Genomic DNA, 14,776 nt, shown 5'->3' on the forward strand with positions numbered 1-14,776 from the left:
GATTTTTTGCAGCATATTTATCTCATTCTTGCACTTGCACTTGCTTTTAGCAGTTATATCTGACAGCACGTATCATTGGCACCACTATGCCTCATGCTGGCAATGTTGTTTTGGTATATTTACCATGGAAACTGCATTATAAATATCAGATTGCTATGTAAATTCTGGGCAAAAGGCGCCTCGTCTGCCGTATCAACATTAACAAGTGTTATTCCCCACTCCCGCTATGGGACAAGTTCTGTTCTGTCCAAATGCAGTGATCTGTCAAAGGTACCTTCGGATTGTCTCTCACTTCCTGCTTCTGTCTGTCATCTTCTCATTCCTGCAGATTTTGCTCCCTTGTCTCTAAGCAGACTTCTATGTTATGTGTTCATTAGAGACTTTGACTTGAAGATGTCTTGTACTGTAGCATGTAATTACTTTCTTATGATGTAGTACCTTGATATACCATTGACTTCACTATTTCCGCTGTTTGTTTCTAGAGTGTCAAGAGTCTTCAGAGCAACAAGGATTCGCGCATCCTGTGGACCAAAGATGATCTTTTAGTGACCACTGGTTTTGATACGGTGAGAAACACTTTGCAGGGGGATTATTTGATGTAATGTGTACTTGTAGGAAGCAGGGCTCCTCCTGTGTTTGCAAAGCAAATTATTTAATGTAATGAGTGCAACAATCACACAAAGTGTGTGAATTTAGCCCATGGTGATGGGTAAAAACAGGAAAGATAGAAGATTCCAAAAAGGTGTAGTTTGGACTGTCTGTGATTGAATGTTAAGGCCCCTCACACATAGTGCGGATATGTACAACTCCAGGTCGACACCCGTCAGAACAGCTGGTATGTGCAACATAGTGCTGACGGGCAGGCATGCACGATGCTGGTGCGACGTTTCGTGCATGCGGGAACACAGTGCCACCAGCTGCACGATGAGGTTACAAATCGTGCAGCTGGTGTGAAGAAAAAAATAAATAACAAATAAAAAATACATGCTGCGACAGTTCCATGGACACAGAAACACAGCAGCTTTTCCCCAGCAGCTGGAAAAAAATAAGTAAATAGATGTCATCCATGGGATTCAAACCCGTGCCTTCCAAAATCTCTGATTGCAGCCAGAAACTTTACCAAGTGAGCTACCATCACTGTCCTGTAAAAGGTGCTAAACAGTGCCTTATTTCAGGAAGCACATGGCCGCATTTAAAATAAATGCAAACGACGTATCATATAAAAACATTGCATTATATTAAATCCCTCTCATCAAGCGGTCAATAGAAATATGATCTGTCTGTTCCTCTCTAGATGACCCCTGGTCACTAATGTACAGTCATGAAATCACATGAATGAGAGGCAGTTCGCTCATCTCATTCATGTCCACATCTGCTGGTGCATGTCCTGCTGGCCTGCGTGCGTCTTGCCGACACGTGTGTCTTGTGGATGGCATGCTGCAGGACACTGCGTCATATGGAACAGAGCTCACGTGGGTGATGTGACAGTCAGATCGCCTGCTGCGTGTTATGATCTGACGGTCCGTTTCAACCCGGGGGCAGCCTGTCCATGTGTGTGCTGTGCATGCGCGCACTCGCTTGCTGCAGCCCGTCGCCACAGTGATATATGTTTTTATTTTTGTCCACTTGATAACAGCAAACAGACACATGCGTGTCACAGTGGTCAGTTGTTAGTCCATGTCCGGCCAAACACAGTACTGTCCAGCTGGGATGTCCAGAATGACAGATCTGCATGGCTGGTTCTGTCATAGCCACACCTCCTGTCAGTTCATTACACACACCAAAGCCACACTCATGGGGCACTTAAACAAATTTCACTGAGAGTACGACAGTGATTGTCTGCAGACTGTTGTTGTGTCAAGAGTGCGAATGCCCGCACATTTTCTAAATGCCATGCGAGCGGTGTTAGATGTTCATGCGTGTCACCACCGCGAGAGGGTTCAGTCGGCTCGCACAGCACACACTTTCAGCTGCTGGTGTGCACAAATAGTTGTAGCAACAGGTGTACGAGGCGTTGGAAGCAGCTATGAAATTACACGGTTTGCATACGATTCCTGTTTCATGCGCACTTAATGCGCATTTCGACCAAATTCACACTATGTGTGAAGGTGCCCTTATAGAGGTATGGGGTAAAAATAGCAAAAATGGTGACAGAGGTCAATTTCTGTTTGTACAGGGGTCGACAGCAAAAGTTGCTCCGATTTTGGTAAAATGTGGTACAAATTATTGGTTGAGCTAATATGATGGAATAGTCTTGACTGTGTTCAATGTTTGGTCTCCAAAGTAAAGGTCAAAGAATGTCGACGTCCATTGGATTCCATGACATGGAATCATGGTAAGTTTTTTTTACTTAGCTTAGTAGTAGTTTTTATTCTATACTCTGCACCGTGGGTCTGAAATTTCATCTGTGCTGTATGTCGAGCACGTATAGCATATTTGACAATAAAGTTGACTTTGACTTTGATGTGTCATATCTTAACCCGTAACATGATAACTAAGCATGACACATAGTGGAAACTATTCATTTTTAAAACCCTATTACCTCAACCAATAATTTGCATCACTTTTTACCAAAATTAGAGCAACTTTAACTTTTGGCTGTTTTTACCCCATAACTCCATAACATTCAGTCACAGATAGTTCAAACTATACCTTTTTGGAATCTTTGTGATCAGACAAATAATATGGTATAGTTTTCAATATGATTGGAGCATCTTTAAATTTTGACCCCTGTGTAATTCTTCAGTTGATCCCTACCTGACTGCTTACTGAAAATTCAAATGGCCAATCAAGAATTTAGCTACTGAAGGCTAAAATAATGCACACTGGATCAAATCTCAAGTAAAGTAAATTTTGGAGGTTTATAATTTAGCATGTACTATATATAATAATTTGTTACCTTGTGCAGCATAAGTGCTTAGCATACTTTCCTTCCAAAGAGAAGGTCCCTGCTTCAAGGCCACCTGGACTCCATTCTCCATGTACATATGGAGTTGTGTCAGGAAGAGCACCCGATGTTTATTTGTCATAAAGTCTATATGCTGCATGTCTAGAACTCCTAAAGAGGGAAAGAAATAAAGAAAATGAATAATGCAGTTTAGACTCCTGCTGGAACCAGGACTAATCCACTGAAACCATGGGAACCTTGTGAGTTACCCAGTAAATGCTACACAAGATAGTCACATGTATGAATCCATATCTGTTTAATGCAGATCCAGTTTATGCTGTAAATACTGGTGATGAAATAAAGAGTTCTGTAGCTTAGTGCTCCCAGCACTGCATATTTTCCACCTCTCCCTGCTCTACTCGCCCCTGGTTAGCTTATTCTGTGTCCCTCAGCTCTTGATTCAGTAAACATACTGTACCTGTATAAATATAAGTCCCTTCGGCTGCTCCCTTGTTTGCACTTGGGGTCGCCACAGCAAATACAAGGTGGCTCTGCATGTTGAATTGGCATAGGTTTTACATCACATGCCCTTCCTGATGCAACTCCACATTACAGGGAGAAATGTGGCAGGGGTGGGATTTGAACCCGGAACCTTCTGCACTGAAACCAAGCGCATTAACCACTTGGCCACCACCCCTGGTGTACCTGTGTGTGTGTGTGTGTGTGTGTGTGTGTGTGTGTGTATATATATATATATATATATATATATATATATATATATACCTCATTTTCTTATTTTATTGTATTGTTACAAGTATTATTATTATTGCTTATCCTTGCACACGCTGTTTGATGCACATTTTTCCTCTACTCGCACCCATCTTATGTGTTTTTAAGAGCTGACGTAACGTGAATTTCGCCACTGTGAGATCAATAAAGCCTTATCTTATGTTATCTTACCTGATGTAGCTAATCAAGTGTGGTTGAAAGCAGAGAAATGGGAAATACACAGCACTGGGGGTTGACAGCCATGGACTTAGATGAGAATTGTATAAAATACCAACATGTGACACTTACGCACCTGTGTGTAGATGCGTAACCGAGAGGCAAGACTTTGGGACAGCAGGAATCTGAGCTCCTCTCTCAGCTCTGTGTCACTTGGAACATCCAGTGGGTGAGTACCCCAACGTTGTGCATCCAAACATTCTGAACCACAGGAGAAAGGATACTCCCCTCGTAGCTGCATCCTACAGCTTTGTGATACATGCACACACTTTTTGTCAAGTGCATATTTTTCCAACATGTCCCAGAATGAAATGCTGTCCTTTCACATAAAGATGGTGATGCACATCCCCGTCTGCCAGTGAGTGTTAAAGAGTGCGCATAATTTTGCACACTTGACATACAACGTATGTGCGGTACATGCATATTAACATGATGTCAACAAGTTGCAAAGTGTCCCAAAGTCTGCACGTCTTCCCCGGCATGCAGATCTGTCAGTGCTCTGACTCGACCCCGACACATTTCCCCTGTGTCAAATTCACATGCAGGGTCCAAAGAGTCTTTGTGTGTGCATGCTTCATCTTGGTGTCCAGTTTGGTTCTTGTGAGTCGAGACACAGCAGCAGTCACATTGATACTTTTCCTCTTAGCTCTGTGTGTATTTTCTACTGAGTCATCGCAACCTTCTCTAATACATCTTTGTTTTTTTTTTGTTTTTTTAAACACAGCAGCTGAGAACTAACCAGTCCCTCCAGAAATTTGTGATACCAGATTTTGAATAATTAATTGAACAAATAATTCAACCAGTATGTCTATATAGTTCTCTCTACATATATATTGATATAGTTATGTGTTGCTTTCTATATGTACATGCATTTTGGTTGAAATCTTTGCAATAACTGACCATGGCCTTGAATAGCCTTGAATAAACTTTCCTTGAATCTTGACCTCCAGAGAAGCAAGGATTTGAAGGACAGAGGTAGAAAAGTAACAGAGGATATCAGGTACAGGGTTCTTATATCAAGTCCAATTGTGGGAGCAGTGCAATCAGGAAGTGTGTACAAAATGTTAATTTAATGCAGTAGTACAAGTTTTTTTTTTTTTTTTTTTTTTTTTTTTATTTAAAGGTCATTGTCATTGCACCTGTGCACAGGGGTATTTTTCAGTATTGTGTGTCCATCTACCTGTGTGTCAACAAAAGAACTGAGTTTTGATTCAGTTTGGACCAAACTCAGTGGAATCTTTGAGAGTCAGCCAAGGTTGAGGGGATTTGATTCTTAAGAAAAATAAATCTTTAAATAGCCAGGTTTTTTGGCACAGTGCTAATACACAGAATTGATCAAATCTCAAGCAGTTGAGAAGCTGAGCCAGGAGTCAGAGTGTCTGCATTTGAAATTGTCCTGGATCAAGATGAAGAGCCAGGCTTTTAATTACCTTGGTCAAAGGTCAAGGAATATATGGTCCGATTGTGTGTGTGTGTGTGTGTGTGTGTGTGTGTGTATTGAACATATGTTGATCACCAACATTTATTGATATGAGTGACTTCATAATGAAATCTCACATAAGTCATATGATGGAGTCACACACAGTTAAAAACACCAGTTGTCGTGTATATTCCCTTGTACATTTATATCTTGGCGTGTTAAGCGTGCGATGTATGCAGCAGCCCTTTGATGCTCTGTGTGTGTGTGTGTGTGTGTGTGTGCGTGCGTGTGTGGGTGGGTGGGGTGTCTGGGTGTTTGAGAGATGATTGGAATTGGTGCAATAGGGTCTAAAATAATAACCTCATGGAGATGAGTGATAGTTGATGCTGCAGCTGCTCTATTTTGTTGCTCTATATTATCTACCAAAACAAATGTGTTTTTTTGGTGACAGTTATACTGGCTTTTGTGAAAATCCACACACAATCCTAATATAACACATCAGGAATGTTGTGTCTGCTGAAACCGCAGAAGATGGCATTTATTAGTTGCATTTATTGGAAACGTTTTGTCTCCCTGGTGTGTCTGCTTGTAGACTGAGGAATGTAGACGTTTGCTCAGACTCCGTAGGTGCTGATTTGCGTCTGTGCAATGATGGCACAACAGCAAGAGAATTTATCACCAACATGAGGATTTCTGCTGGGTTGTACTGCTCATCTGGTCACAACCTGAGTTCTTACAAACCTCTGCCAATACTATGGAATTACTACAGAGAGGATGCTCATCCAGCTTTTTTTACTTTGTCGTATATAACCAAATCACAGATATGACACGCAAAGCAATTATTGTTCAGTAGCTGGACATTCTGACTTCCTGAAAACATACCTTGAACTAATTGAATTTCATTACTGTGGCTAATGGGATTTTTTTCTCCCCCAGATTAAATGGAGGAGAAAAATTATGAATCACTCATTGTTGAGGAAACAATTATGGGATCACTTTGTAGTTTGCATTTCTAGAACAAATACTGGCTCAGTCTTGACTTAAAAGAGAGTGACAGACCTTAATGAAATGTTGGGTTTGGCTAATTGAAAGGAAACAAGAGAGTTGACAGCTGAAATGATGGAAAGGATTATATAGTGTGTGCCCTGAAATTAGAAAATGCACATCAAAACAATTATAAAACAAATGGGCCTAAGCCAAACTTGCAGTGACGGTACTGTGAGAAATGGGCTGATTTAAATGGCATTTACGTTAAGTAAGGTCAAAGGAAAACCAGAATAAACACTTAGACAAAGATGGCATGGTTACAGAGAAGCAATCGTTGCATTTGGATGATCGGATGAAAGTGATATTCACTGATGAATCTGCTTTAGGCAGTGAGATGATGCTGGAACATTTGTCGAATGCCATTCCAACAAAGCATATAAAAATGACTTCCTGAAGGAAACAAGCACATTGTCCCACTAATTTATGATATGTAAAGAACCAGGGAAGAAACAGTACACGAGTCTACAGTACATAGTCAACTGGTAAATTAAGAGCCTCGCCTTCTCGCGTAGCTCCTCCTTCTCCACAATGATCTGACACACAGTGTCCATAAAACATCAGACACCGCTCCAGTACTTCTACGGATTTCACACTCCAACTTACCCCCACTCAGAACAAGACCCCAGGATACTTAAACGCATCCACCTGGGGCAGTAACTCTCCCCTGACCCAGTGAAGACAGTCCACTTTTTCTGACAGAGGACTATGGTCTCTGGCCAGTGGTGGGCACAGCTAACCAAAAAGTTAGCTTCGGTAACCTTTAATCAGATAACTGAAAAGTTATCTTTTATGACGATAAACCAATAAACTGCTAAAAAATTTTATCTTTATTACAGATAACCAAAAGCTATTAGTATTGATTTGGGTGTGGCCACATCAGATTACACTGTCGGCATCTGATAAACTAGTTTACTTTAAGCGCTGCAGGGGCTGCTGGGTAAATTCAAGGATCACAAACACAAAGAACACACGAAAAATGAATAAATAAAAAAATGAAACCCCAAACACTGTGATCATCTTTCAAAAGCATTAAAACACAGTATTAGAAATCACAGTTTGTCTGTATTATATACACCATCATTTACGAGCTAAATGTTGCCACTTTTTTCACACGCTTTGAACCCTGCGGCATATCTCAGCACACCTCGGCCCAGCCATTAAAACCTGCGGTGGGTGGGTGCTACCACTGAGGTGTTACTTAGATTTTCAGAATTGAATAGTATTTCATTAGGCGTGTTGACGAGACTCGTGGCGTCTACAAAAAGCACAACCTGTTTATTTGATCCCATACCAACAAAACTGTTTAAGGACCTGTGGCCCACTCTTGGGCCAACTGTGCTGGAAATTATCAATCTGTCATTAACCTCTGGATCTGTTCTGAAATGTTTTAAATCTGCAGTGATTAAACCATTACTTAAGAAATCTAATCTTGACCCTAGTGTATTGAAAAATTACAGGCCGATATCAAAGTCTGTTCAGTTCCAAAATTTTAGAAAAGGTGGTTTCACAGCAACTCGTAGACCACCTCACTGAGAATGATCTTTCTGAGCCGCTGCAGTCTGCTTTTAGGAAATATCACTCCACAGAGACAGCTCTCACTAAAGTAGTGAATGATCTTCTGCGAGCAATGGACTTAGACACCACTACGGTTTTGGTGTTGTTAGATCTCAGTGCTGCGTTTGATACCATGGATCATCATATTTTGCTCGATAGGTTGAAGAATCTTTTTGGGATTACTGGAAGTGCCCTTGTATGGTTGACGTCATATCTGTCCAGTCGTTCTCAATATGTCTTGTATAATGGCACTACCTCTGACCTTGGTGACATGAGATTTGGGGTTCCACAGGGATCCGTTTTAGACCCCTTGCTTTTCTCCCTGTATGTAGCACCCCTTGGGCGTATACTGCAGAGTTTTGGGATTGCCTTTCATTGTTACACTGATGATACTCAGGTGTACATGCCGATAACTGCGGGAAATCTCACTCCCATAAAATCCCTGGAGGACTGTCTTCTATCAGTGAGAAGTTGGATGTCTAGTAACTTCCTACTTTTAAACTTTGATAAGACTGATAAGATAAGATGGTTCTTGGTCCGGCGAGACATCGGCATCAGTTTGACCAGCTGGCACTCAGCCTGGATTCGTGTGTCATACATCATACGGATAAAATGAGGAACCTTAGGGTAATTTTTGATCCCGCGTTGTCTTTTGACCTCCACATCAGGGATGTTACTAGGACTGCTTTTTTCCATCTGAGAAATATAGCAAGGATCCGCCCCATCCTGTCCATGGCTGATGCTGAGACCCTGATTCATGCTTTTGTTTCTTCTAGACTAGATTATTGTAATGTTCTATTTTGAGGGTTACCGCAGTCCAGCATTAGGGGTCTTCAGCTGGTTCAGAACGCTGCTGCCAGACTTTTGACACGTAGCAGGAGGTCTGAACATATCACACCCATTTTGGCATCTTTGCACTGGCTCCCTGTCTCTGTGAGAGCCGATTTATGGTCTTGTTATTGACTTATAAAGTTGTTCATGGACTGGCGCCATCTTATCTGGCTGATCAGGTGGAACTTTACGTGCCGGCCCGGGCTTTGCGGTTGCAGGATGTGGGGCTTTTCTGTGTTCCCAGGGTGAAGAAGAAGTCAGCAGGTCAAAGAGCCTTTTCTCATCGTGCACCCACCCTGTGGAACAGTCTTCCTGTGACCGTGATGCAATCAGAGTCCATGGACATTTTTAAGTCAAGACTGAAAACCCATTTTTATTCTCTTTCTTATGAATTCTTTTTATTTTTTATCTGTTTTATTTTTTATTTCTGTTTTTAATTATGTATTTGAATTTTTTTTATTCATTTTTAAATTTTTATTTAAATTTTATGTTGAATTGTTCCATGTGAGGTGCCTTGAGATGGCTTTTGCTGTGATTTGGTGCATTATAAGCTAATTAAAATGAAAACGAAATACATCCATTAATGCACTGATTGGCAGAAAAAATACACACTGTAAATATAAATTTTTACCTTTTAGTTTCAGTGGGATTTATCTGAATAAATAATCCACATAAAGCAACCTTTTTTAATCCAAAACAGTGCCTAAGTGAAGAAAAGTCCTTCCCTCTGTACACACAGCTGCACTATGAGAACTCCTCTCCCCCACTGAGTCTTGGCAATTAAATTACAGCCACAAAGAAATAAAATAAAATATTAAAATTAGTCTATTTTGTTTTTGTGTAACGTCCAAAGTGAACCTGAACTACACTGCCCACAATGCTCCCTGCGTCGACTGACCAATCACGTTTTGTGCTTAATGATGACGTCAACAGCAAGCGACAGACAGCCAGTGTGCTGTAAACACACAACAAACGGACTAAAATGTTTGATTTTAGGGTTCACAAACATTTTTGACCGTTAAACTTTACCAGAAAGAAAAATGTTATTGGACTTAAAGTTATCGGAACTAAATTGATCAGAAGATTATTGGTACAATGATGGTTTTAAAACTTATCTGAAAAGCTAATCCGATAGCAAAAACATTAGCTTCGATAATTATCTTTCGGATTAGCTGAACTGTGCCCACCAGTGGATTTGGCGGTGCCGATTCTTGTCCCAGTCCTTTCACACTCACACCTCAAATCTGCTCAGTGTCCCTGCCTGATGAAGCCAACAGAACCACATCATCTGCAAATAGCAGAAATGCAACTGTGAGGTCACTGAACTGGACGCCCTCCAGTGACTGACTGCACCTTGAAATCCCATCCACGAACAATATTGGTGATGAGGGACAGCTGCGACGGAATCCAACACTCACCAGGAACAGGTCTGATGTAATGCAGAGAATGCAGACACAGCTCCTACTTTGGTCATATAGAGACCAGATCACATGTTGCAGCCTTTCCGGTCTTGCCTTTATCCTGTGTAATTATGGTTAATATCTACAAATGATCATTCATCATCTAATTCCTTTCTTTGGTTCTCCTTTATCTTTCATGTTTCTCTTGTTTCTTGCCACAGTAAGTGTAGCTGTAGCCTTAACCAAGATCCAAAAATTCAGAGCTATATCAACAACAAACCAGACGTCAGCATGGAAATTGGGGGTGAAATTTAATCACTACTTCCATCTAAGGCAGACCTGGGCAAACTGCGGCCCGGGGGCCACATGCGGCTCTTTGCATGTCTCTGTCCGGCCCTCATGAGGTCTGTGATTATTATTACATATATTAAAAATGTCAAGCTTGTGTGTTGCAAATCATTAGAGAGGTTTATTTAGGTATATTTAAATATTTACATATTATTACAATAATAAAAATTACCTATAAAAGCTATTAAATAGGTAATTTTTTGTAAAATTTGTAATGGGAGACAGCCGAGTTATCGATGGTGTGGCCCTCGGACATAATTCAGGTTCCCTATGTGGCCCCTTGTAAAAATTAATTGCCCACCACTGATCTAAGGCCTGGCCAAATGTTTTATTAGGCCAAATAGCTTCAGAATGTAGCCCACAATCAGAAAGCACTGATAATAGAATGGACTGGTCTCATTCTAAGCTTGCATAAAGCGAAGAATTTTTATTGTTGCTGCTCAGTTTGATCCTTTTCATGAATGTGTTGTCATTGAACTTGGGGTCAAAATTAATGTCTGGGCCATTTTCCACTCAAGATAGCTAATCTAAAAGGCAGAGACTCTACACTTTGTCATTATTTAGCTTTTTATCTTTACTGGTGACCTGTGCTTGTGTTTTCTTTGGCCTTCAGGGTTTTAAATTTTTTTTTTTATTCTGGTTAGTTATTATGCGCAGCTTATCGCAGACTGCTCAAAGAGAGGTCTCGGTGCATGTGTAGTGTATAATGACGCCATTTTTAAATAAAGTCAAAACGCTGCAATCAAGACATGACTTTGTTTCTGCCTTTTTTTTTTTCTTTGGTTGTTCAACCTTGCCGTTGTACGAGAGCGGCTGATGTAACGCCAAAATTCAAATTTCTACAGTGGGTCATTTTAAGCCTGAAGTGCACAAGCAGATGGATTTATTCTTTTTCCTTTGCTGCTTTTAATTAAAAGGGCTGCGGTGAACACGGGTGTAATTGGTGCAGTGAGCTGCCTTGTATCAGGTTAGCCGTCCTCGTCCACAAAGTCAGTAGAACTGTTTTTTTTTTTGTTTTTGAATGTCACAACATGAAGAAGCAATGAATGAGCTAGTAAAATTAGGTTGTGGGTGGAATATAATTTGAGGAGAGAATCGTGGAGGGGGAATATTTATTTTTTGGTTGGGGCTGAAATAGAGACTAAGGGATCAAAGTTTGGAGGGGGAAGAGTCTAAGAAAGTTTTTTTTTTGTTTGTTTGTTTTTGTTTTTGTTTTTTTTGTTTGTTTTTTTTTTGACTGAGGTAGTGATTCCTCAAAGTCTGTTTTCCATACAAGCTGCAGATCTGGACATTTCAGAACAGCATGGAGCTTTCTGTCTTGCTCTGTCCCATATGCTTCCCTCTATAAACTTGAATTATAATAATGAGTTTAATTGGGCCTCTAAGCCAGCTGCTATTAGTGAACTTTACAACTGCGCACGATTGCAACCATCTTTCCGCGTAAATGCTTCAGACGTAATGTAATTATCTGTACTATTCCGCTTCAGCTAAACACACAGACAAATACTGGAGTCCTTGTGTGAGCTTATACAATGGTAGTAATAGTAGTAGTAGTACTAGTAGCAGCAGCTTGTAGTAGTTTAACTGATGGTGTAAAGTTTAAGTTACTTGAGTGTTTAAACTAGGATTGCCTTGTTGCGCCAGTGATCAACTCTAGGATGTCATCGTGTACAGTTGCTGTCCTTTATACTTCTTTGTCACACAATTTCAGACGTGCAACATTTTAAAAGAACTTGATTAAATGTTAATGTAAAGCTTTTGCTAACATCCGCGAACTTAACAAATGCTTGGATGCTGTGATGACACTGACTTTCACATTAAAAGTTTGTATTCAGCTGGTGCTGCTGCCTTTACATGAACTTTTTATGAAATGTGTTGTTACGCATCAATGGCTGTACACATTTAGCTTAACTACCAACAGTGGCACAGATGGGCAAAAACTGTACACAACAGCTCTAATGTGGGTCATGTAATTACCCTCCGCATCAGCGAAGATGATCTAAAGCATATATTGATAAGCAGAATATTTGATTGATTGGTATGAATTACTTCATAATAAAGTCACACAGTAGACACGATGAAGTCAGACACAGTCAGATACACCATTAAAGATTAAAGGATTATTAACCAAGCAAGCGAGGGTAATAATTTGTTTATTATATGACTATTATATATAAACTTGCAAGTGTTACAGTAGCTGCTGCTGACGATGTTGGGCTCGTAGTCAGACCCGTTTGCTTTCTGCACCTCCACTAGCTTAACAGATGGTCAACGTTGTTAGCTGGTAAGCTTTCGATGTGTTTTTTTCCGATGCTGTTTAGATATTTATGGAATACGTTCATGTCCAACTTAGTTTTCGTGTTTTTAGCTTTCTGGTTTGTAACGAAAATACGCGTTCCAAACCAATTGTCATGGCAACCAGTCCGATATGGGAAAATATCCGACTGGTAATCAGCCAGTCAGAGCGTGCGTAGCATTGCAGCCATATAATAAATATGTATATTTGCTTGTGCCTTTATATCATGGTGCGTAGAGTGTGCAGGGTATGCCACAGCCGTCTGATGTCTTTCATTTAAAGTGTACTTTCTGAAAATGGCAGGTTCAGCGACACCCACCATGGGTCAAGCAGGATGCCTGACCTATACAATGTCATGGGAAACCCTGCATTTTGAATTGGACATGACTGCCAGAAAGTTCAGTTTCAGCCCTTTAATTGCTACATTCATGACCAGTGTTATTTCCTTAAACACATTAAAGGATTGTTGATGAGGCGCTCGGTCCTGTTTGTCAGCAGAACAATGAGCCCTTCATCCACAGCCGACTTGTAATGACATGGTGCTGAGCGGTAGCATCTAAACAACAAACAAAGGTAAGGTGCTTCTATATAAGCAGTTGTTTCAAAGATTTTCTTTACATGTACTGAAGTAAACATGCACACATGTACATCTGGAGGGATCCACTCCGTGCTATCAAACACTTCTGACGTTTTCTCTGATTCCATGGCATCAAGACGTGGTTTACATTGAGGGTTCTAGCTTGCCTCATGCCATTACATTGCATTGCTGTTTAGCCCATGACAGTATTTTCATTCCACCTCAATACTGGATGTATTAAAATCAGTTTTGTCCCAAGTGAAAAGTTCAACCGAAAGTCACGTAAAAGGTTGAAAAATCCCAGAGTTCCCAATTAATACTTTCACATGGCCATGCACAAGCATACTTCATCTGTTGCTTCTAATCACAGCAAACGTGCTGCTCTGTCTACCTTCTGACATGTGGCTGATTAAAAATGATTTGCTGCAACCTGGTGTCCATGCGCAATATCCAACCAGCCAACTGGCGAGGACAAAAATATGTCTCTGGAGACTCGACTCCACTGTTTCCCCAACCCAGTCACGGGTTAAGCAAAGAACTTGCCCTCTGTGGCACATACTGCTGACAGATTGTGTTGTTGGCCGGGGGTTGGGAGGGGTGGGTTATTGCAGTAGATGGATGAGTTTGAGGTTGGTCTGCGTGGAAAAATTTCAGGTGTGATGCTTAAGCTCACACCTTTATTGCCTCTCTGAAACCTATTTTTGTGTGTTTTTTCTGCAGAGGTCACACCCGGGAGTAGGGCCCAGTCATTCGGCGTAATTGAGCCAAACTCCCCTTTAATCACATGGATAGAGAAAGAGGCCTGTGCCCCCAGAAAGGAACCAGCTTTTACAAAGTAGTTCCCTCCCTTTCTCCCAACCCAGCCCAGGCCTTCAAAATCAGTCCCAGATGAAGGCTTTCCTGTGGGGATTATGTGCAGCTGCAGCACTAACCAGACCAAAAAAAAAAAGATGTCGCTATGCATTTGAACAACAGCGCAGTTCACTTTTGGACAAAAACTTTGTTTGGGTCAAGCTCAGAAACCTGTGTTTGAAGGGGGAGAAAAGAGGCACACTCCTCATGTGATCACCAAGGTCAAGTTGACGGTTCAGCTTCCCTCCTCCACCACGGGCTACCTTGGGGGATGGTTTTGCGTAAAGTTGTGACCGCACACGCTCTGTCAAAGAACTTGAACGCTGCAATCTGACAGATGAAACGTGGTGTCTGGAATCTATTAGTCATTTGGGGTTTCCGTTCAATTGCGTGGGGGGGGGGGGGTTGACCAGAAAAATAAGATGAAAATGAGAGAAGAGAGAATCTGAGCTCTGAAATCTTCTCTTTTTAAACACATACTGCCTTCGTGAGTTTTTGGCAGGCGTTCATGTGGCGGTCTAAACCGTCTCTTTGCTGCACAGCACCTCACTGTAGCAGG

At 41.1% G+C, this 14,776-nt stretch overlaps 1 protein-coding gene across 2 annotated transcripts in view; it reads left to right on the top strand.

The window, feature by feature from the left end:
- The first annotated feature begins 460 nt into the window (after positions 1-460).
- Positions 461-14,776, top strand: part of coro7 (coronin 7) — a 222,440-nt gene continuing 208,124 nt past the window's right edge. For both annotated transcript variants that reach the window (XM_034191187.1, XM_034191186.1), the window contains exons 1-2: positions 461-566; positions 3,979-4,061. In XM_034191187.1, the coding sequence (XP_034047078.1) occupies positions 3,979-4,061 (83 nt within the window). In that variant the 5' untranslated portion in view covers positions 461-566. The remainder of the gene's footprint in view (positions 567-3,978; positions 4,062-14,776) is intronic.

This window comes from Thalassophryne amazonica, chromosome 16 (genome assembly GCF_902500255.1).
Source record: "Thalassophryne amazonica chromosome 16, fThaAma1.1, whole genome shotgun sequence".
Taxonomy (NCBI): Eukaryota; Metazoa; Chordata; class Actinopteri; order Batrachoidiformes; family Batrachoididae; genus Thalassophryne; species Thalassophryne amazonica.